Source organism: Marmota flaviventris, chromosome 7 (genome assembly GCF_047511675.1).
Source record: "Marmota flaviventris isolate mMarFla1 chromosome 7, mMarFla1.hap1, whole genome shotgun sequence".
NCBI lineage: Eukaryota > Metazoa > Chordata > Mammalia > Rodentia > Sciuridae > Marmota > Marmota flaviventris.
Window position 1 is genome coordinate 2,966,258 of NC_092504.1, and position 23,037 is coordinate 2,989,294.

General features: G+C 49.4%; 1 protein-coding gene across 1 annotated transcript in view; it reads left to right on the top strand.

Annotated features, from left to right (window-relative positions):
- The window catches only part of Htt (huntingtin), a 140,567-nt gene that overhangs the window by 85,783 nt on the left and 31,747 nt on the right, over nucleotides 1-23,037 (top strand). Inside the window, exons 36-45 of the mRNA XM_027939971.3 lie at nucleotides 260-396; nucleotides 2,056-2,172; nucleotides 5,860-5,982; nucleotides 6,245-6,480; nucleotides 7,499-7,641; nucleotides 15,788-15,995; nucleotides 20,189-20,330; nucleotides 22,073-22,252; nucleotides 22,368-22,544; nucleotides 22,830-22,906. Coding sequence (XP_027795772.3) covers nucleotides 260-396; nucleotides 2,056-2,172; nucleotides 5,860-5,982; nucleotides 6,245-6,480; nucleotides 7,499-7,641; nucleotides 15,788-15,995; nucleotides 20,189-20,330; nucleotides 22,073-22,252; nucleotides 22,368-22,544; nucleotides 22,830-22,906 — 1,540 coding nt within the window. The remainder of the gene's footprint in view (nucleotides 1-259; nucleotides 397-2,055; nucleotides 2,173-5,859; nucleotides 5,983-6,244; nucleotides 6,481-7,498; nucleotides 7,642-15,787; nucleotides 15,996-20,188; nucleotides 20,331-22,072; nucleotides 22,253-22,367; nucleotides 22,545-22,829; nucleotides 22,907-23,037) is intronic.

The window sequence follows — 23,037 nt, forward strand, 5'->3', positions numbered from 1 at the left end:
CCCTTTTTTTTTTTCTTTCTTTTCAGAAGCTTTCACAAAACTGTCAGTGTTCAGAGAAAGAGCCTTGGTCTCCCTCAGTGGTAGAATAATAATTTCACAACTCACTGATGAAACCAGGGCTTAATTCATCTCCTATCACAAACTAAGTACAGGCTAGGGTTTTAATTATATCTCAAAACTGTTTTGGAGGTGTTTAGACCTGTCTACCAAATGCAGTGTTCTCCGGAGGCTTTATTAGCATGCTCTTCTGTGCCCACAGCCATCCCAGCTCTGCAACCCATAGTCCACGACCTCTTTGTGTTGAGAGGAACAAATAAAGCTGATGCTGGGAAAGAGCTTGAAACTCAGAAGGAGGTGGTGGTGTCAATGCTGTTGAGACTCATCCAGTACCACCAGGTAAGGGGAATGTGCAGGGAGAGTGGGGGACACGAAAGGAAGTGCCGTGGGGTCCTGCATGTGTTGACCTACCAGCTTTGGGCTCTCTGGGCCTGGGGAGAAGCCAGTGATGGAGATGGGATGGGCTGGCTGTGTCTTTACCAGGACGGTCTTGATCACGATGGTAGAAAGAATTCTATGAAATGATATAAATCTCAAATCTGAAATTATTTGAAGACTTTCCTTCTTTTATATACTGCTGTTTGACTGGTAAGAATCTTTTTCTTTCTTTTTTTTTTTTTTCACAATACCTTTATTTTATTTGTTATTTTTATGTGGATCCAGGGTTTGAACCCAGCGCCTCATGCATGCTAGGCAAGCACTCTACCACTGAGCCACAACCCGAGCCCGTGAGAGTCTTTTACATTGAACTGATTTTCTGGTTTTGGTCTTCTTTAAGGTAGAGGAAGAATTTCAAGACACTTCTAGGCAGCCCAAGTACAAATAAAAATCAGCTTTTTTTTTTTTTTGGTAGTTGTAGATGGACAGTATGTCTTTATTTTATTTGTTTATTTCTATGTGGTGCTGAGAATCAAACCCAGAGCCTTGCATATGCTGGGCAAGCGCTCTGCTGCTGAGCTGCAGCCCCAGCCCTGGACACTCGTGTTGATCACTGTGTGTGATATCAAAATACTTCCTGCTTAGCTAAGTCCCATGACTGTGATAAGAAGGGAGAACACTGCAGGGTGGCGTTAGAGCAAGCAGCTGGCCTAGGCCAGCACAGCAGTGCAGCTGTGCGCTAGAGGGGCTTACCATCTGCATGCCTCACAAGAGACTGAGCACACTCTGGCATGAAGGGGTTAGGTTCTGGTGACGTATGTGCTGTCCTGAGAAGGCAGCTGTGGAGATGGTTGGTCGGGAGGGCTTTACAGGGATGTCCCTGAGGTGGCTGTGTCTGTCTAGCAGCCTTGAAGTGTCGCCCAGGGGTTGCGTATTTGGTGGGGAGCACCAGGTAGTAACTTGGTGGGCGTGGTGGCCCAGGTGGTCCGCTGCAGCTCCTCAGCTCTGCTGTCACAGCTTCCTGTACGCGAACACCAGGGCTGTACCCAGAAGAACTCATTCCACAGACAGGGATGGGCCACCTATCACAGACCTTCACCAGTCAGTGTCTCTGTCCAGAACGAACCCTGTTCTCTGTGTGGAGACTCTCACTCAGCCCTCCGTGACTCTTGGAGGTGGGTGTCACGCACGGATCACCTTGTGCAGAACCCAGAGTGGATTCGATGTGTAGACAAGTAGGGGCGCCTGCAGAGCAAGCTGGGTCAGGCCGTGTTTGAATTTTCCCATAGGCTGATACAAGTTTGTTGTTCCATTTTGTTCCTTTTCTCTGAGTGTGTACTCTTGTAAATTCCATACAAATAAGACCTCCTGTGAGTCACCCATGCAGCAGGTGACACACACACCCTGAAGGGACCTGCTGAGTCTCCCCTTGCGTTTTCTTCTGGTTCCCTCACATCCACATGTCACAGGCAAGGATGTGCCTGCTTCCTCAATCCTTAATCAAGGACCCATCTACTTGGATCCTGGACTTGTCCAGCTAAACCAGTACCAGGTGGGGGATGAACAAGTAAAAATAAGGTGCCGAGCTGTGAGGCTTGCTGACCGCGCACGCTCTTCCAGGTGCTGGAGATGTTCATCCTTGTCCTGCAGCAGTGCCACAAGGAGAACGAGGACAAGTGGAAACGGCTGTCACGGCAGGTGGCGGACATCATCCTGCCCATGTTGGCCAAGCAGCAGGTCAGTCACCACTACCCAGCTTGCTGCTGCGCAGCGCTCTCCTCCTGTGTGAAGTAGACTGAGATCCTTGTGGAAGGGGGTTGGATGGGATCGGCTTCCCCTCAGATCGTGGTGGAGTCATGCTCTGGTAGAGTCGTCAGTGCTTGTCACAGGGCATGACTTCTTTCCACAGTGACCCTCTCGGGTTGTGATTGACTACCCACTTTATAAGTGGGGAAACCAGGGCTCAGAGGGGTTGTTGAGACTTTCCAACATCACACAGCTAAAAGTGCTGGGGCTGGACTTGGGACAGGTCTGACCAAAGCTAGGTTTCTTTTTCTGATTTTTGTTTGTTTGTTTTTAAATACTGTCTCCTTTGTTTGTTCTTTAGCTTTTTGGGATTACCACTTTATCTCTTATAAAGTAATGTGGTTATCCATCATTTAGTCAGAATTCCTGCGGTCAAATGGTGTGACTGGTTGTTTGCACAAGTGCAGTGAAAGGAAGGGTCTGGTGTGCCATGTCAGGTGGAGCCCACAGCCCTTGGTGTCCAGGCACAGTGAGCCTTGTACCCCTTGCAGCAGCACCTTTGTGACCGGGGGAGGGCTGCAGGGACTGCTGCGGATCATCCCACCAGAAGGTCCCATAGCTGCCTGGCAGAGCACTGGCCTGCGATTTGGGCTCTGGTTTTGTTTTGTGGCACTAGGGACTGAACCCAGGCTTGCTCTTCAGGTGAACTCCATCCCCAGCATTTTTTATTTTTTATTTTGAGACAGGGTCTTGCTGAGTTGCTGAAGCTGGCCTTGAACTTGCAATCCTCCTACCCAGTCTTCTGAGTAGCTGGGACTACAGGTGTGCACCACCACACTCTGCTCACACTGAGTTTTGAGTGGGGTCAGCAGATGGGTGTTCGTCACTTTGTTCATCCACACTGAGCAAGTGCTCTTGAGTAGCAAGTAGCTGCTCATAGTTTGGGCATTTGATAAAAACAGGCTGACTCCATGGATAGTTACTATCTTCCTAACTTTACCTCATTCTGATTTCTTGATGGGCCTGTTATTCCAAGATCAGTTGGGCAGTAGGAGGAGGACTCTTGGCTTCTGTAAGAGTCTTGGCTTCTGGTGGGATCAGCAGACAGGTTAGAGTGGTGAGGGACTCCAAGCCCATATGTAGATCCTTTCCGAGCACTGCTCTGGTTGCTCTGTCCCATTCTCTTACCTGTGTGCACAGTTTGAGGAAGACCGAAATAGAAGGCCTGAGTGCATAGTCAGTCCCTGGTTTCTCTTCTGCTTTCTGTGACACTGACACTACCTGTGGGTAGCTTGCACAAGTGCAGCTGCATTCAGAAGTCTTGCTGGGCAATATTGCAGGTCAGACACCTTCAGTAGGTACATCAGTGAACAAGTTACGTGGGAAAGCTTACCAGGGGATGTTTGAGTACACGTGCAGAAAGGAAGGGGTGATTCTAGCAGAGGCCTGGGAGGGAGTGTTTTAAACAGAGCACACAGCAGTGCAAAGCCCTGAGGTGGGAACATGCCTGTTAGGGTACAGCAGGCTGGCCTGCTGGAGCAGCCACAGGAAGAAGGACGGGCAGCAGGGCCTGGTGGGAAGGCCAGTGTAGTAGACTTTGGGAACCCTTTAGAGGGCTTGGTACAAAGGAGCAGTGTGGTGATTTGAGTTTGCCCAGATTAGACTCAAGGGGAGATGAGAGCTGAGCAGGAGGCTCGTGTGAGGCCTCTTAGTGCAGTGGTACCTATGCTCAGAGTGTGCAAGTAGAACCAGCAGGGTGTGCTTGTGGCTTGTCCCTGGGACTTGTGGAAGAAAGGTTTCAGGGCAGCAAGGTGCTACCACAGGTGAGACAGAGAGGGGACAGTGGCTCTGGGAGATCAGAACCTTGCATGGAAGTGGTCAGCGGTAGCGCCTGCTGGGCACCTGGTGGGGTGAGAGTGTTGTTTGAAAGCGAGTCTAGAGCTGTTGAGAGAAATCCAGTCGGTAACATCTGAGACTGCCTGAGGTCACAGTGGACTGAGCCCAGGTGGAGGGGCGGAGATGCCCCAGTGCCCAGACCACTGAGTCTAGCTCAGAGGTCAGGGATGTGTGGAGATGCTGTTGGGGGACAGGAAGGGTCAGCCACTGCCAGGTGGGGAGGCATGCAGGTGTGGTGTTAATAAAGCCAGGTTTAAAAAAGCATTTCACGGAGGCGGGGGTGGGGAGCATTTCATGGGGGAGGCAGGGGTCAGCTGTGGGTGCCCTGAGAACTCAGCTGGGATGGCAGCACCAAGGGCACTGGCAAGCAATCTTGGAGGAGTGGTTAGAGCCAAATTGTGACAGGAGTCTGTTCTGAAAAGAAGGAAGAAAGAAATTGGAAAGACATTTGAAAGAGGGAACCGAAAGTGGTGTAGCACCACAGGAGGAGAGGGGTCAGTGGGAGATGGTGTTCACAGAAACAAGCAAATAGAGAAGTCATGTGGGGGACAGACGGAAAGTTGCCATCATAGTGTCCTTCAGCGGAAGGCAGGGTCAGGCTCAGCTCTGTAAGTGGCAGGTAGTCTTTTGCTGTGGGTGTGGGGTGCCCTTACAGAGTAATGAGAGGGCAGGCAGAGGTGGTGGCACCTGCGCAGGCCGAGACTTGGGTAGGTGTGGAGCTCAGAAGTTCTTCAGTTTCCTTATCCTAGAATGTGGCTCAGTGCTACAGGAGTCAAGTACCCCATCTCTTTGCAGTTGTTGAGGTGTGTACACCTTAGTACTAATAAAAATGGGAAGCAGAGTCCAGCAGAAGGGCCTGATTGAATAAGTTGTGGCACAGACTTGATTGGAGCATTTTGCATCCATTAAAAGTGATGTTAGGGGCTGGGGTTGTGGCTCAGTGGTAGAGTGCTTGCCTCGCACATGTGAGGCCCTGGGTTTGATCCTTAGCACCATCTAAAAATAAATAAATAAATAAAGGTATGGTGTCCATCCACAACTGAAAATTTTCTAAAAACTTTAAAAACAATTAAAGTGTTGGTTTTTATAAGCCGTTGCCTTGGGTGTTCTTCGTTGTATTGTAGAGTGAGCAAAACAGACACATGCTTGTCATGGTTTCTCAGAGCAAACAGCCACCTCCCCAGTGGGCAGCTGTTTGGTTCAGGAGCATGGCATAAGTTAAGATGCCATGGGGCTGGGCTGTGGCTCAGCAAGGCACTGGGTTTGATCCTCAGCACCACATAAAAATAAAATAAAGACATTGTGTCCAACTACAAAAATTTTAAAAGTTGGGGGCGGCGGCTACCCAGCATGTGTCAGCATGTTACCGGCTGGCAGAGTAGGGCAGGGCACAAGCAGAGCCAGGAGAGAGCAGGAGCAGCACGTCGTGAGCTTCCCCCTCTGTGAAGGGATGCACAGGAGCCTGGTTCACAACCGCCAAGGCCAGTCGCATCTGGGTGGTGGGTTCCAGGTGGCTCTTTTCATGCTTTTGTACACTTGGTCCTTTTACAGGAAGCAGATATCACTTACCTAGAAAATCTAAGTAATGTTTTTAGCGTGGAGGAAAACACAGTGCTGTCCTGAGAGCGTGCTTGCTTCCCTGCTGATCTTCCAGTGCTGTGATAGAAGGGTGGTGATGGCAGATGATGAGGAAGACGTGCCCTGGAGAGCCAGGACCTGATGCACGCGGAGCTGCGTCTCTGTCGGCTTACGTGGAAATGTCCATGCTGTTTAATTCCACAGATGCACATCGACTCTCATGAAGCCCTTGGGGTGTTAAATACTGTATTTGAGATTTTGGCCCCTTCCTCCCTTCGCCCTGTGGACATGCTTCTGCGCAGCATGTTTGTCACTCCAAGCACAATGGTAAGTTGCCTTATCCACCTGCAGGGCAGGGCCAAGCACAGGCCTGCTGTGGGCAGGGGGGCCAGAGCTTGATTTCCATCTTTGCCAGGTCCTGGCTGACACTGGTATGGCTGCTCTGGGACCATGATGGGAGAACCAGTGGGGTGGGGATTTGTTGATGGAGTAAAAACAGGGTGATTTTCTTTCATGAAATGGGCAATCAGGGAAATCTTTTCTTTGCTCTTTCTTTCTCTAGCTACAGTTTATTTATCCTCTCTTTTAGGCAGCTGTGAGCACTGTCCAACTTTGGATATCTGGAATCCTGGCCATTCTGAGAGTTCTGATTTCCCAGTCAACAGAAGATATTGTTCTTTCTCGTATTCAGGAGCTCTCCTTCTCTCCATTTCTAATCTCCTGCCCAGTGATTAACAGATTAAGAGATGGGGACAGTACTTCAACACCAGAGGAACACAGTGAAGGGAAGCAAATGAAACATTTGCCAGAAGAAACATTCTCAAGGTATGCTCTCTTTCTGAACCTGTGCGTGACCCTTGTCCTCTGGGAAGCCATGTGCTTCTGCCTCATGATCAGTACGTCTGGAAAAGTTGCTAGTGTCCTGTGCTCTGTGAGCTGGATCCCTATCCAGCAGTGTGTCTGTGTTTGGAATCCAGTTTGCCTTGGTGTGGCCCTTGCTTTGCACATCACTTAAGGTTTTGTCGTGTTGTCTTTGTGCTCTTTAGCAACTCTGCAGCAGTGGCCACACAGAGGAGCTTAGGTAGTAGGGGATGCATTGTCTGCAGAAAAATTAATAACCTAAGGAAACTCCTCAAGTTGGTCTTGTGTTTAGTCTCACTGTGTGCTGCAGTTCTCGCTCTCGGGAATGGGGACTCACCCTGCGTGGGACCACACCACTGTGTTCCTGCAGTGTGGTCCTGCTTTCCCTCCTCTGGGGCAGTGGGCACAGTTCCGGTGGCTGTTCGCGCTGATGTGTGGACGAGCATCCCCCCTCACTCAGAGTGCTCACTAAGTCCAGTTGCCCCTGCAGATGTCTCCTCCTTGCCTCCTGTGTCTCCAGAGGCGGAGACGAGTGGAGACACCCAGGGTTGCTTGTGGGGGCCACCCCCTGGAAACCTATGCAGCAGCCATTTATTCGCAGCTTCAACAGGCAGCTCTCCTGCTGTTAAACTGAAGCAAGTGATGAAACAGATGATGTATTTTATTCTTGACATGGATTATGAGCTTTAATTTGGTAGCACTTGATAGTTTAGAAAGGTTTCAAAAAATACATCATTTTATCCTGACAGTCCTTTGAAAATGGTATGATCACTGCCATTTTATAAGTGAGGAAGGTGGTCTGCGGAGAGGCAGAGTGACTTAATCTGCAGCAGTGATATTAAACTTTTCACGTGTGCTTTGTTCAGGGTACTGTACCTGCATCTTTACTTCACCTGCATTATTGTATTATTTCATGTATTTGGCTTGAGTGCACCGTGGATAGTCACCTGATTCACTGTCCTCCTTTTCCCTTTCTCTGAAGGTTTCTGTTACAACTGGTTGGTATTCTCTTAGAGGACATCGTCACAAAACAGCCCAAAGTGGAAATGAGTGAACAGCAGCACACTTTCTATTGTCAAGAATTAGGCACACTGCTGATGTGTCTGATCCACATCTTCAAGTCTGGTAGGTGAATCCCAGAGGTCTTGGTGCTGTCTGACTATGTGCTCTCCTGCACACTGTACTCTGGGGTACAGGGACCATGCTGCCCAGTGGATGCCTTGGAAAAATGCTTTGTTGGTGGTAAGAATAGACCTGTTACTGTGTGTTCACCCTTGGGTAGTGGCCCCAGAGAATGGAAAGCAGAGTGGTTAGAAGGTGTGTGTGTGTGCTGATGTTTGTAATAGTTGTTTGTCATTCACAGGAGCTCAAGTGTGCAAGCAGCTCTTGTCCTTTGGTAGGCTGGCTATTGTGCTGATAAACTAAACCAGACTCAAAAGGACTAGTGTGGTTCCAGTTACATGAGCTATTCAGAGGAGCCAGACTCAGAAATGGGAAGTAGAATGGGAGCTTCTGGACGCTCGCTGCAGGGCGATGAGAGCTGCTTAATTAGAGTGGGGGCCTTCAGTTTCACAGAATGAGAAGAGTCATGGAGATGGATGGTGGAGATAATATTGTGAAGGTATTCGATACCAGTTTTATGTACTTAGAAATGGTTTAAGAACATTTTGTTAAAAATGGGGAAGTCACCTAAGAGCCTCCTGCTGTTTTAAGGTGTTTTCACCTTTACAAATGATTGTGAATCGAAAATGAGAGTGAACCCAAGAGAGTAAATCACAGGGTGCCCTCCTTGCAGCAAACTAGGAACATCCAGTCCAGAGTGGAGTCAGGGAGGGTTGCAAGACACCAGCCTGCTTCAGATGGAGTTGTCGGAAGCTGGATGACTGGCACAGCACAAGGACAAAGAGGAGGAGGAGCAAACAGGAAGCTACCCAGGATGTAACATGCTTCACAGCATCAACGTGGTGGAAACCATAAATTCCACACACGATTCTCCTCTCAGTGGCCAGGGCTCATGGAAAGTGGCATCCCTGGACTTCTTGACTCTGTTGGGAACTTTATTCCATAGCCATAGTGTAAAGGTCGTTACGACTTTCATTTGTGCAGTCAACATTTGAGTAAAACACTAAAGACTTCATTACTTAAGGACAGAGTGAGCACCCTTAGGTGACTTCCCCATTTTTAACAAACTGTTCTTAAACCATTTCTAAGTACATAAAGCTGGTATCGAATACCTTCACAATATTATACAACTGTCTCCACCATCCATCTCCGTGACTCTTCTCATTCTGTGAAACCGAAGCCCCCCACTCTTAATTAAGTAGCTCCTGTCGTCTTGCAGCGTCCAGAAGCTCCCATTCTACTTCCCATCTCCATTAGTTCTGACAAATATAAGAAGAAAATTAAACAAGTTAATTGGGGAAATGAGTGGTAGAAAAAGAGGTGGGGGTGGAAGGGGCACTAATAGTCTCATCTTGCATCATTGGGCTGTGTGATAATGTACAGAGTTGACAGAACAGAAAATAGACTACAAAGGAATCCAAATAGATCTGAAAATACAACTCAGGATTGGTAGGAGGCAGCACACAGGTGCTGAGTTTCCTCGTTATCAAGGTAGAGTTAACAGGTTAACGTCCAAGGTTGTTTGAAGTCTACAAATCACAACAGAGCATGGTGTGGTTTCTGTATTCGGTAGTCTTTCAGTTTTAGGGGTAAGACTCCAGCCCAAACCAGAGCAAGGAATGGAGCTTACAGGCTTGAGTGCCTGGCACACACAGACAGAGCCCTGTGGTCTGTGTGGTGTCTACAGCTCTGCTTCTGTGTGGACTTTGTCTTCCAGTGGACTCCTTTGATGTGCAGAAGCATGGTCTCTGCTCTTGTGGTTTAGCCCCTGAATTATTCATGTGACTGGCCCTGTGTGACTTGTGTGGATGACAATGAACCTCTGGGTACTCCAGCCAGCCTGGGCTACATGAAGGGTCAGATGGCATTCCTTAGAGGGTGGGTTTTACTGTATGTTGCAGTATTGTCCAGTAGAACTCTCTAGCGAAAATGAATGTGTCATGACTACATTAGTGTTATTGGGCACCCAAGATGCAGCTCATGTGCTGGAGGCATGTATTTTTAAGTTTTATTTAATTTTAATTGACTTAAATTTAAATAGCTCTCCCTTAGACAGCACAGCCCTCTCTGGGATGAGCTCCGGCTTGGTTAGAGTGCCTGGCCTCGCTCGAGTTTCTTTGTATATTACTTAATTGGTCCACCATTTACAAATAAGGTGCGTGTGTGTATAAATGTTTCCTCTCTCCTTGTTAGTATGATTGCATTCCTCTTAAAGACACCAGGTGGCATACTTGCTGTATTTGGTTGACGGAGAGGTGGGGCTGAAGTAAATCATCTTTTACTTTAATAAAAACGTGGAGCACTTAGCATATAAAATGGGATTCATGGTTGTGCATTGCTTTTAAAAAGGCACTGAAAATTGATACCTTGAATTTGTCATTTCAGGGTTTTGTTATTTTTTAAAAATTTTCATTTGTTCTCTTTAGTTATACATGATAATAGAATGTATTTTGACATATCTTACATACATGGAGCATGACTTCCCATTTTTGTGTTTGTACATGATGTGGGGTTACACTGGTCACATATGAACATAGGAAAGTGATGTCCAGTTTCTTCAACTGTCTTTTCCATTCCCTTCCCTCTTTCTTCCCCCAGCTCTGTCCTGTCCAATCCAGTGATTCAGTCATTATTTCTTAAAAGAGGAACTAGTCTGAAGAGTAGCTCTGACTACTAGTTTTCTGCTATCCTTCTTGCTGGAGGAGGAGGGATTTATCCCAAAGTTGTTTACTTATTTCAGATTCAGTCCAGTATCATAAGAATAGCCAAGGTTTAAAAAAAGGGAGTAACCAATATTCTTCTCTTTAGCCTCAGGATACACCAATTTAGAAACAGAAGGTGGGACCCAAGGCATGGGGTGGGGTTCATTCAGCCCGCTTGTCCACAGTTCTGTACCCACAGGTTCAACCAACTGCCATGGAAAATACTTGAAGAAAAATTTTCATCTGTGCTGTGTACAGACTTTTCTTATTATACTATTCCATAAATTATGGTTTAAAATGTGTGGGAGGATGTTAGGAAAATCCCACACCATTTTATACTAGAATCTTAAGGGTCTGCAGGTTTTGATAAAAATGGTGTTGATGGGGGGAGTCCTGGAAGCACCTGCAGGTGCTAAGGGACACTGTACCTGTTTTGACTGTTGTCTGTGTGGTTGGATTAAAGCTGTCTGGCCTGTGGCCTCATAAAGCTTCCTAGCGTTGCTACCCATGAATTCTAAGTCAATATTTCTGTCCCTTCCCCATATGCCATCTAAACACTCATCCAGTCAGGAGCAACAGAAATTGATGCCTCCCTCCTGTTTGAGTCCAGGCAGTGGGCACTGGAGACCTGCTGAGCAGAAGGGGCAGAATGTGGGTGCTGCATGCCCACTTCCCTCTGGGCAGAGGTGGGCAGGTGGGTGGGAGCTCTCCTCTGCTGCTTTCAAAAGAGCCAGTATTTCTATTCTATGGCCAAGTGGGGGTAATTGGAAGAAAGAGAAAATGGTGCTTTCTACCATGCTCGGGCAAGGATGAAGGCTGATAGATTTCATAGTGAAACTGAGTTTCTCCACTGCTGCTGGTGGGTGGGTTCTGCTCAAGCGGCAGGGCTCTGCACTGAGGAAGCCATCTCTTCCCCGCTCCACTGAGTGCGTGTTGCAGCTCTTAGTGGCAGGCCACCCCTCCAGTGCTGCAGCACACTTCTGCAGCTCACTTCTGCAGCTCACTGCCAGTTTCTTCTTTCTGGGTTTTTGTTTCCCAGATTCAAAGAATGAAATCCACAGACAAGGATGAGTGAGAGAGTAGGGTTTATTCAAGTGTGAACAGAATCAGAACTCCTGCAGGGCGAGAGGGACCTAACGGGTTTCTACTTGAGAGTGCTGGTCTAGGGGTTCATGTAGCACGTGGTCAGTGCTGTTGGTCCAAACTTATGCTACACGGTTTGGAATAAAATTCATGCTAGTCAGGTTTTAGAAAGTTACTGATGCTGTTGATCAGCCCTTGAGTCTGCACTTCCACTCAGGTCTGCCCCACTTCCACTTCCATTCTGCTGGCTGCAGTCCCAGCTTCCCATGGAGGTTGAGGTTGTCAGATCCTGGAGGGACCATGGGGAGGAGGGGCTGCCTCAGGATGACAGGTCAGGGTGCCTGGGTTGCCTCAAGCCTGGCTGGCTGTGCCTCAGGGAACACTAGCATGGCATGTTCTGTGGGGGTGTGGCCCGAGCTTGCTGCCCATGCTCCAGCCTGCCCAGGCCACTTGCTCTGCTTCTTGGCAGGGATTGGTGGGCTGGCTTTGCGGTTTAGTAGCCCGGGATCCGTGTCAGTAGTACCAGGAGCAGTGAGCTCTCTCGTGAATGTAGTACCATTTACTCGCCTCATCACACAGGATCCTTACGACATCTCTGAAATATTTCCACTTTCCACTGATGAGGAGGGAACTTAGGTTCCAACAGGCTTTTGTAAAGCCAAGAATGAAAACCCAAGAATGACTTCATTGTCCTTTGCGTTAGGACAGGCTGCTGCGTGGTTGGTGATGGTCAGCGCAGCAGCTCACACTTGCAGCTACATGAGACAATACCATTGTGACCATATTATAGCTAAAGAAGCAGCCTCAGAGTCCTAAGCAGGAGCCAGGGTATAAACCCAAGACTCTGCCTGAGCTCCGCAAACCTCCTCATCCCCCTGCCTTGATGACAGCATCATCTCCAACTACTGCCTCCATTATGCTCCTAGTGTCTTCTGTTAGCTCCCAGCACAGGGCTAGGGAAACTGTGCAGTGCCACCAACCGCTCTCTGCCCTGTGCTGCCTCGGTGCCCTTAGCCTTTTTCTCTTCTCCTGGGTCCCTCCCAGTTTCCCTCGCCTGCCCTGCACCAGCTCCTCCGTCCACAGGCCCTGCCCTCTTCTCTGTCTCAGACAGCTGGTCACTACTGCTCCCAACACCAGGAAGGGAGGCTCCTCTGGGAAGCCCGTCCTCAGTGGTGGAGTACACATCACCATCCAGTGGCTCACACAGTCGAAGGCTAAGTGTGTACTGGGCACACAGCTCTTCCTCCGTGAGGGGATTCAGGCGCCCAGGCTGTTGCCTGTGGCTCTGCTCTTCCCGGCTGCAGCACTCTGCCTGATGGGAGGTGGAGAGGGCCTTATCACCGTAGACCAAAAGTGACCTGTGTCTGTGTCCGTTTTGCTTCTGTTGCTCTGGCAGTGGCTGGTCATGTCCCATTGCCCTACAAGGAGACTGGGAAAATGTCTTCTTGCCTGGGTAACTGCTTCCCAGCCTGGTGGGCAGTTACCAGATGGAAGCAGCTTGTTTCTTTGTCTTTTTCTTTTTTTTAATATTTATTTTTTAGTTGTAGTTGGACACAACACCTTTATTTCACTTATTTATTTTTATATGGCTCTGAGGATCGAACCCAGGGTCTCGCACGTGCGAGGCGAGTGCTCTACCGCTGAGCCACAGCCCCAGGCCAGCAGCTGGTGAGGAAGTCAGGGAAACCCTGGGGAGGGGAGGGGACAGGGCAGTGTCACAACAGTCAGTGGGCACTTCAGGTGGAGCTTTCCAGGAGTCTATCCTCCTGGCACGTCCTGTGTATTCTTCAGACCTCACTTCCCAGCAAAGTCAGCCCACTTTTTGCAGAGAGGAAAGAGATCCTCCTGGCGAGTGAGCGTCCAGTCTTCCTCTTCTTTGCCTCAAGCCGCTGCCCTTCTCCCTGTTCTCCTGCCTTCTTCCTCGTCCTCGTGTGTCTGCTTCCCCATCCTCACACTCTCTGTTCTGTCTTAAGTTTTCCTTTACGTGCTCATTAGGTGGCCATTGTGCACTCATTGCAGCAAACCCAGGAAGGTGGGCTCTCTGCCTCCTCTCCTGCTGGCTCAGACAGCCCAGGTCCACACTACGAACAAGGGGACCTTCTTGCCATTGTTTTCTCAATTGCTGGTCTCCCCCTATTTTCACTGTACAACTTCCAAAAAAAGGAGGGGGAAAAAGGTCTCAGAAGTTTGTTCTGACTGTTCTGCACAGTCGTTTCCCTCTTGGTTCCTGTCCAGGAGTGTCCCTTGCCCTCTTTTTTATTTTTAGTTTCAGAGAGAGAGAGAGAGAGAGAGAGAGTTGGTACTGAGGATGAAACCCTGGGTTGCTGCTGTTCTGCTGAGCAACATCCCCAGCCCTTTTTATTTTGAGACAGGGTCTCACTAAGTTGCTTAGGGCTTCACTAATTTGCTGAAGCTGACCTCAAATTTGTGATCCTTCTTCCTCAGCCTCCTGAACTATTGGGATTATAAGCATGTGCCATCATGCCTGGTTCTCTTGCCCTCTTAAGCAAAAAGCAGTGTCCCTTCCTGAGTCCTCAGGGACTCTGGAGCCCCCTCTTCCTTCTAAGGCTTCCCATCATCAGCTTCCTCTCTCGTCTTCTCTCTCAGTCGCTCATGTTGCCTTGTTCTCCCTTCTCTGCTTCCTCCCTCTGTCCCTTGATGTGTGACAGGTTATTGCATGCATGGGTGATTCTGTCCCTGTCCGTGTGGTCCAGTCACCCGCCTGTCTCATTCTCTTTTCCATCCCCCTTGCAGACGTGGGGCTTGATCTGCTTAGCCTTGAACACAACACTAGCATAGCTACCTTCTCCAAGGCCTCTTCTCCCTGTTCACTAGCTCCACATTTAACAGGAAGATCGTCCAGAACCCCAGCTTTAGCGGCAGCTCCTTCCCCAGCCTTGTGAGCCCCGTCTCACCACCTTCCTTTGTGGCGTGGGGCCCCTGCCCCTGTAGAGTCCATCTCCTCTTCATCTGAGCTCTTCTGACCGTGCTCAGCTGTATGGGCAGCAGCAACAGCCCTGCAGCCCCTGCAGGCTCCAGGCCAAGCCCTGAGCTCAGGTTTTGCTCTCCAGTCCCTCTGTCACGTGAGGAGGCCAAGGCCCCAGTCCACCCAAGGAGAGAGTGGTGGAGCCTGCACTGATGCCCAGTCTCTGAGCACAGCTCTAACCTGCTGTCGTCCACTCTTGGCCTTTGTTCTATGCTCTCTGCCCTGGGCCCGTGCTTCTTGTCTCTTGTGTCCCATGCGGTGATGGAGGGCCACAGGGAGGGATGGGGCCAGGCCTAGGCACAACGGAGTGGGCAGTGCTGATTGAGAAGCAGTGCGGAGGAGTCTGGACTCCTTGAGGGGCTGTGACCAGGCGAGCACAGGGCCTCCCATGTTGTACTGCTGCTTTGTCTCAGCTGTGGTTTTGGTGGGTCATGAAGTAATAGAAGGCTCTAGTCTTTGCCTGTTTCAGGGCCTTTTCACATTTGGGATGTGTTGGAATTGAAAATAAGATTCTGATTCCATCCGTGATGCCGGAGACCCAGCCATGGGGGAGAGCGAACACCTGACCTCTCTCCTTTTTGTTTCCTGATGTCACCTCACATCCTCTCCCCGCTGTGCTTTGCCCTGCGTGTATGTCCATCCTTGGGGAGGGCTGGTCCCTGTGAGGCCGTGCAAGGTGAGCTGACTCCAGTGTTCAGCCGAAGGAGGGGTCGTGAGGCTAGTGCTTCCTGCCAGGCCTCCCCGGGTCTGTGCTTGTGTGCAGTGTGGAGGGTGTGGGGCGTGGGACTGGTGACTTGGCATGCTCAGTCCCTGGGTATTCTGGGGTCAGCACGGAGGCTACTGCCTGGCTCCCAGCCATTGGTGGCCTGTGAGGAGCACACGGGAGCCTGGGGGTGCTGGGGGGCCCATCTGCTCTCTCTCAGAGCTTGTCATGTTGCCCTGCCTGGCCTCTTGTGGTGTTTGTTTCCTAAGTTCTCAGTAAGCCAGTGAGCAGGAGTGGGTCCCCACCCATATGTCAGGGGCTTAGTGTGTGGAGACCCCAAATGACCTGAGTTCAAGGAGCTGAGGTACCATTGGCACCTCCTTCTGCACAGTTGCGTCCAGACCTTGTAGCACCTGCCTCGAGCTGCTGGAGAACCTGGTAGTGCCCGTGGGGGCAGGCAGTGGGGAAGTATGGACATTTGTGGGCCAACCCAGTAAATGAGCACAGTATCTATTTCTGCTTAGAAAGGTGACAGTTCTCTAAGTGTCAAGTGTCAAGGAAAGGGTTGTGTGACTATCTTTTTTATGCAAAGTCTTCACATAGCTACCTGGTGTTGGACTACGATGAACATCAAAGATGTTTCTCTGTAATCAGTTGTATTATGTTTGGTTCTAGGAATGTTCCGGCGAATCACAGCTGCTGCCACAAGACTCTTCACCAGTGACGGCTGTGAGGGCAGTTTCTACAGCCTGGAGGGCCTGAATGGGCGTGTGCGCTCCATGGTGCCCACGCACCCAGCCCTGGTGTTGCTCTGGTGTCAGATCCTGTTGCTCGTCAATCACACAGACCACCGCTGGTGGGCAGAAGTGCAGCAGACACCCAAGTAGGTGCATGTCCCTGAGCTTAGGGTGTGTCCTGATGCTGGTGGGTGCTGCGCCACCCGAGGCTTGGCTGCAGCCGCGGCAGAGGCGCTTTCATGTCCATGCTCTGTGAGGCTCTGAGGGCTTTTGGCCGCAGGCTGGTCTTTCCTTGCAGGCTCTGTGTTGTGGGGATGTGCTGACCACAGGTGTTCAGAGTAGCAACTGCTTTTTCAGTATGGTTTTCTTCTTCTTTTAAATTTTTGTACTTGTAGATGAACAGCATGCCTTTATTTTGTTTGTGTGTTTATTTTTATGTGGTGCTGAGGATTGGACCCAGTGCCCAGCACACGCTAGGCAAGTGCTCTGCCACTGAGCCCCAGCCCCAGCCCATGGTTTTCTTTGCCAAGCTCTCCAACACTGTTCCATCTGCCGGGTTGCTCTTGCCAGGCAGTGTCCCTCCTGCTAGGTCCTGTCACTTGAACTGGTTCCATAACCAGGCATGTTGCAATGTCTTAACTTCATTATGAGTTAAATGTGGTTCTGCTTATTCTTAGATAATGAAGCAATTATTTAGCAAATTTCAAAGCTATTTGGAAATACCTTATTATTATTTTTTTTATCATTCAAAAAAACTAAGTTTCTGATTGTGGGTGGCCTCTTTTTGCAAAAAGTGTTTAGCTTTAAGCCTCAGTGTCCAGGTGCTTCCTCCCTCACACATCTGAACGTGCTTGGACATAAAGCTGTGAGCCCTGCTGAGTCCTCAGCACAGTCTCTGTAAGACGCAGGAAGAGTGCAAGTGTGGTCCTCTGCCTGGCTCGGAGGCCCCGGGCTGCCATCCAGGCCCTCCAGCTCGGCCTCCCTGTTGAGAGGCTTGATGGCCCCTCTGTTCTGTCTGTGTCGTGGGGTCTGCAAAGGAAAAAAGGACGCCGCTTCCCACCCACGTGCTCATCACTCAGCGGGGGAGACAGACCCATGACAGCATCTGAAATGTTCGAAGGATGTCTTGGACCTGCCGCAGTAACTGAACACTAAGAGCCAGCAGACAGGAAGCCAGGGTTGCTGGGTTTTGTGCTTCTTAAACATGTGTGCGCTTCGGGTAGGGAGTGAATAGGGCAAGAATCAGAGGCAGTAACTGGCCAAGGCCTGGGAATCTGTTTCCGCCAGACTTCTGACAGTGCAGTGCTGCCGATCCCTGGACCCGCTGAGCAGGAGGGTTGCCTCAACGACACGACAGTGCTGTCCTCAGACACCTCTCTCCACCAGGCCCAATGACCAGGGCCCCAAGAGCCTTTTAACAGGTTCTCAGGAGAACCCAGTAGGAACACCCAGGATTGAGGCGTACTGGGCGAGACGGAGGGGCAGAGCCTGGGTTAGCTGTGGGTGAGGTGGGGTGGGTTTGAGGGAGGCAGGAAGAAAGTGAGGTGTCCACAGCCCGTCCAGCCCTGCTTCTCCCCATTGGTGTCAGCAGACGGGGCAGGAAGCACACTGTAGTTTGTTCAGAGGAGATGGCAGCCTGAACCTAGCTGATGGTGAGCAGGCACCCCTTCCACTAGGGCTCCTGAGACCCATTGCCACATTAGGTGGAAAGGAACAGGCAGGACAAGCCAGTGCCCTTTTAAGATGCAGGTGATGTTGTGGTCCCTGGGTCCCAGTCAGCCAGAAAGGACATTGCTGGGCAGTTAGAAATGTGAAGGCAAGGCTGGGAGGTGCTCTCAGGAGGCATCTGCTCAGGGGCTCAGTGTGGCCTGTCCTGAAGGACACTTGCTCTCACGTGGCCTGGGTGTGCAGTGTGTGGGTCTCCTGGGAGCAGGTGTGGCGCTTGTGTGGGCTGTGGTGTGGTGTGGTGAGGTCGGCTCAGCACTCATGTGAGAGCATGCTCATGAACTCTGTGCTGCGTCTCGTTGAAGGAAGAGCCTGTGGCTGTTCAGTGGCTCCTTCCAACTTTTCTGTTGGTTCAAAGTTTTCAAAATAAAAATTGAGGAGAGAAGATGATGAGAGAAGGGACCTCTTAGCAATGGTAGGCAGCTCTCTGGCTTGCTTTAGAGGGGAGCAGAGCCACGAGCAGCAGGGCCACCAGAGAGGACTTCCAGTGAGAAAAGCAGTGGCATGGGTGATCCAGGGTGACAGGCTTGAGCCCATAGAAGAGGGTCATCTTTGAGATGGCAAGACTAGGTGGGTCTAGGCACAAATGTTAGTTGATTGTGCTTACTTATTGCTAGTGTTTTAGAGTTGAATTTTACGGTTTTTTGTCCCTTGCCCTCCAGATACTAATAAAGACAGATTGTCCCTTCAGTATGACAGCAAAGCTGTCACTGCTGGGTTCTTAGCCCAGCATGCCTTCCTAGGGCACCCTGCCCTGGCTTCTCTTTATTGAGTTAGGTGTCTGTCTGCTCTCACGCCAGCCTGTGCCCCTCCTGTGGAAGTGTCAGGGCTATACTTAGACCTGTGTTCGTGTTAATATCTGTATCCCCTTCTAGACCGTGAGCCCCAGCAGGGCAGGACCCATTTCTGGGTTTGAACCCCCCATGTATCCCCAGCAGAACCTGAGTCAGTGACTCTAGGAGCAGAAGCAGTCATGGTTACTGGTAGAGCCCTTCTGCATGTAGGTGGACAGTCACTATCTGGTGCCCACATTCTGGGTGGGGACTGCTTTCCAGGAAGGGTACCACTTGTCCAGCGTGTGGCAATGCACAGGAACCCCCATTCTACCGTTTTCCTTGTCGCTGGCTAGACTGTTGATCCTGATATACTGTATTTTGTTGCTTCAACACGGTTTTCTCTGGCCCTCCTTTTCCCTTGATTGGGCAGTTGGGCTGCTGTGCAGCTCTTAGGCCACATGGTAGTGTGGCTCCAGGAAGTCCCCACATGAGCTCTGCTCTCTACCTTCCTTTCAGGACTCTGTCACCATGGATTTGATTATTTTTTATCTGTCTCACTTTTGACTGAACTGTGAGAGTCCTGACCCCACTGTGGCTCATGTGGGAGTGGTGTTGGGTCACAGTCCACACATGGGCCACTTCCAGCTCGAGTGCTCAGGTGCTGTCAGCCCACGTGTGCCAGCAGCACTGTTTGGGGACTTGCACTGCTACAGATTGGGGGTAAATTTGTTTGATCTTGGGCCTCCTAAGCATCTGCTGCCAGCTGTCTGAATCACAAATGCCGGCTGCTCTCCTTCGGAGGCTGTTGTAGCTTGTGAGTTTAAGTCATGTGGAGCCACTGCAGAAGGGTGGGTTTTGTATTTGACAGTTTTTTGACGTGACTTAGAGTAAAATGCCCTCTTTTGTACCAGCTGTAGTCAGGTAACAAGCAGAACCGTGACTTCAAGCAGGTCCCTCTTGTCCTTTTGTAGCCCCCCTCCTGCTTTCCCTGGTGACTGCTGATGCACACCTGTCCCTCTAGCCTGGCACAGAATTCCCTGGACATGGAGATCTCACTGTGTGGCCTTTTGAGTGTGGCTTCTCGGGGGAAAAACTGAAGTGGCCATTAAATTTTTTTATCTGTAGAATGTTTTATACTGGTTGTCTTCTAAATCCTGAGGGGCTTACAGGAAAAGTTGACATATTGCAGAATGTTCTTGCCCTCATGGAACCCCCATCCACACTGAGCCTCGGCAGGACATGGCACAGGCTTTTTGCTACCCTGGGAAGGGTGTGGTCCCTGGTCAGGCGTTGAAGTCAGAGCAGCAGTTTGGGAGTGTGCCAACATGGTGTTTTAAATATTTTGGCTAGAATTAAGAGCCTCAAGTTTATAATTCCCATTTGTTTAGAAAGAAAAAGATGTAGTGAGAAATAAATGTGAAGTGAAATTACCCATTAGTGGAATGAAATGCTTTTAAACGTGTTCCCACAATAGCACACGCACTGTGGACGGACTCAGAGTAGTGATGTTCTGTTGGGAAATGGGCAATAAAATACAGAAACGGATAGTGTCCCCTTGGGCAGTCAACAGTATGTGTGGCAGGTGGGAGATTTCAGCCCAAGAGCTGACTGAATGTGCAGCTTTTTGGTGGGTCCTGTCTTTTGGTCCAGCATTTAATCTTCTGCCTGCTAAAGCCTCTGTGTCATTTAGTCTTTCTTTTTTACTTAGGTGCTTATTGTCGCCTAGGTCTGGATTACTAAAAGTGTCTGTTTCACTCAGTGTCTAGAATGACTTGTCAGAGACGAGGATCAGGGTAACCAACACAGTGCACTCTCAGCACACCTCTCTCCCCTCCTAGGAGACACAGTCTGTCCTGTACCAAGTCGCTTAGTCCCCAGATAACTGGTGAGGAGGAGGAGTCTGACTCGGCAGCCCAACTTGGAATGTGCAATAGAGAAGTCGTGCGGAGAGGGGCGCTGATTCTCTTCTGTGATTATGTCGTAAGTTTGGAACCGCCTGCAAGGGGTGGGGATAGGGGCCGTGTGGAAGGTGCTGTGTGGTCCCTCTGACCGCCATGCCTCCACTCCCTTGAAACTGAAAATCAAAAGTACTGTCTAATAATCCACCGTGATGTGGTGAGGATTCGCCTTCCCTCTGCTGGGTGTCTCAGCTGGCCTTCGTAGGCTGTCACTCACCATCACTCATTCAGCAAATCCACAGCAACTGCTCTATGCCTGACATAATGCTGAGGATTTTACTTAATTTGAGGGAAGCAATGAAATAATACATAAATTCAAAAACAAGCCTTAGATTGACCATAATGGGATCCGATTAAAAAATTTTCTGGAAGTCAGGCATGGTGGTGCAGGAGGATCATAAGTTCAGAGCCAGCCTCAGCAACTTAGTGAGGCCCTAAGCAACTTAGCAAGACCCTGTCTCTAAATCAAATATCACAAGGGGTGGAGGTGAGGCTCAGTGGATAAGTGCCCTGGGTGCTGTGCTTAGCAGGGAAGGTGTTAAGTGTTCAACGTTATATTTTAAATAGATTGCTGTTTGAATGCCATTCTTTTAAAAATGATTACTATTGTGGCGTTTTAACCATAAAACTAGCATCACACATTTAAAGTACAAAAAACCAAAATAAGCAGAAGGAAATAAAGGCTCCTTTAAGTGTGTTGCTCCAAGATGACTCGCTGTCTCGTCCTGCGCTGGAGTTTCTATACTAGTTACTTGGTAAAAGCATGAGTGTTCCTCTTACGAGCTGGGCCTCTGGGTTGTACTGTCCCCATAGCAAGACGGGGATGAACAGTCTGGGTCAGTAGGGGCCGTGGCTTCACTGGGAAGCTACTGTGCACCTTCCTTTTGGTGTGGCCGATTATCAATCCTCACGTTTTGCTTAACATTCATTCTTGAGGTTGAAATAGTTTTCCTGTCTTGTTCCACTTTTGAGAAATAATTTATATAATGCTGCTTTTCACAGATGTAATAAAAAGAGGCAATACTGTCATATGATCCCAAATGAAAAATATTAACCATTTACCAGATGTCAAGGAATTTATCATGTTTTGGTTTCTGCCTGCAAGAATTTTGAATTAAGATTAAGGGGTTATACATATGTTTACAAATGGACGTGTCTTATTTTCTTATAAATCTTGAGTGAAATTTCTTCCGTGTAATGTGTGGGAATCCCTTCATCTTTTAGATTCAGGAATTCTATCAAAAATGTGGCAGTTATAGTGAATTTTTTTTTACATTGAAATGTTGCAAAATTGGAGACCAAGTAAGTGGAGAGGGAATACCCCTTGCTGGGCCAGCCTAAAGTCTAGAAGGGGGCAGCAGGCGTTGGTCAGGGAGTGTCCCTGGATCCTGTGCATACCGTCGCTGCAGGCCACTCCTGCTGTTCCTGCAGCCTGGATCACACTCAGCCCATGGCGGGCCTCCCTTTGACCTCTCCATGGAAAGGAGCCCAGGTTCTGTTTATTCTCTCTCCTTCCTGGGCTGGTGTCCCTAGGAGCAGGACTTCTGCAGTGGGTTCTGACTTCACATGGCCTCCGCCTCTGTGTGTGATTGGAGGTGGTGGGCTCTGTGCTGTGGCCACTTTCCTGCCTCCTCAGCCACTGTGTTCAGACGGCTGTTACTTTCAGTGAGGCAGGTTTGTGTGTGGAATCTGCCCTCTCCTTCCTGCCCTGTCTGCCTGTCCTCTTATCTACTGGGAAACAGACTTTGCGTCGCTCTCTCCCAGTGTCAGAACCTGCATGACTCGGAGCACTTAACGTGGCTCATCGTGAATCACATTCAGGATCTGATCAGCCTGTCGCATGAACCTCCAGTGCAGGACTTCATTAGTGCCATTCATCGGAATTCTGCTGCTAGTGGTCTTTTCATCCAGGCCATTCAGTCTCGTTGTGAAAATCTTTCAGCTGTAAGTCTTCATTGCCAGTCAGTTTTTCTGCCTTAAAAATGGAGTCCTGGAATTTTTTAAGTGCTAATTTCCAGTTGGCAAAGTAATCAGCTCCTGTTCTTCTCTTAAACATTAGCCAACCACTCTGAAGAAAACGCTCCAGTGCTTGGAAGGCATCCACCTCAGCCAGTCAGGCGCAGTGCTCACACTGTACGTGGACAGGCTCCTGTGCACCCCTTTCCGTGCTCTGGCTCGCATGGTTGACACCCTGGCCTGTCGCCGGGTAGAAATGCTTTTGGCTGCAAATTTACAGGTACTGAGAAAAATATTGATGCTTATTTATATTAGAACTTGGCAGGTAGAGTAAGCAGAACATTAAGTTGGGTTTTTCTCTATCAGCCTGGTCTTGATATGGCCACAGATGGGAACACGTATGCCTTGTGCAAACCTGTCATTCTGTGTATGTCTGATCCAACTGCTTCTGGTCTGTCCTTGCTATGACAAACTCTACATACCAGTTTGTCCTTTTTAAATGAGCATGAGGTCATTATGGCCCCTTTCATATTACAAATCCATTGATGTGTTCTTGTTTATTTAGAGCAGCACGGCCCAGTTGCCAGTGGAAGAACTGAACAGAATCCAGGAACACCTCCAGAGCAGTGGGCTTGCACAGAGGTAATGCTGCAACATAGCAGTGCCTATGTTCATATAAACCAGGCTATAAAGACTTAGACTGGCACAGGAGCAAGTTCACAGGCTGAGAAAACAACATGCCCTTTAGGTGGGTTTATTGCAGCAGTGGCACA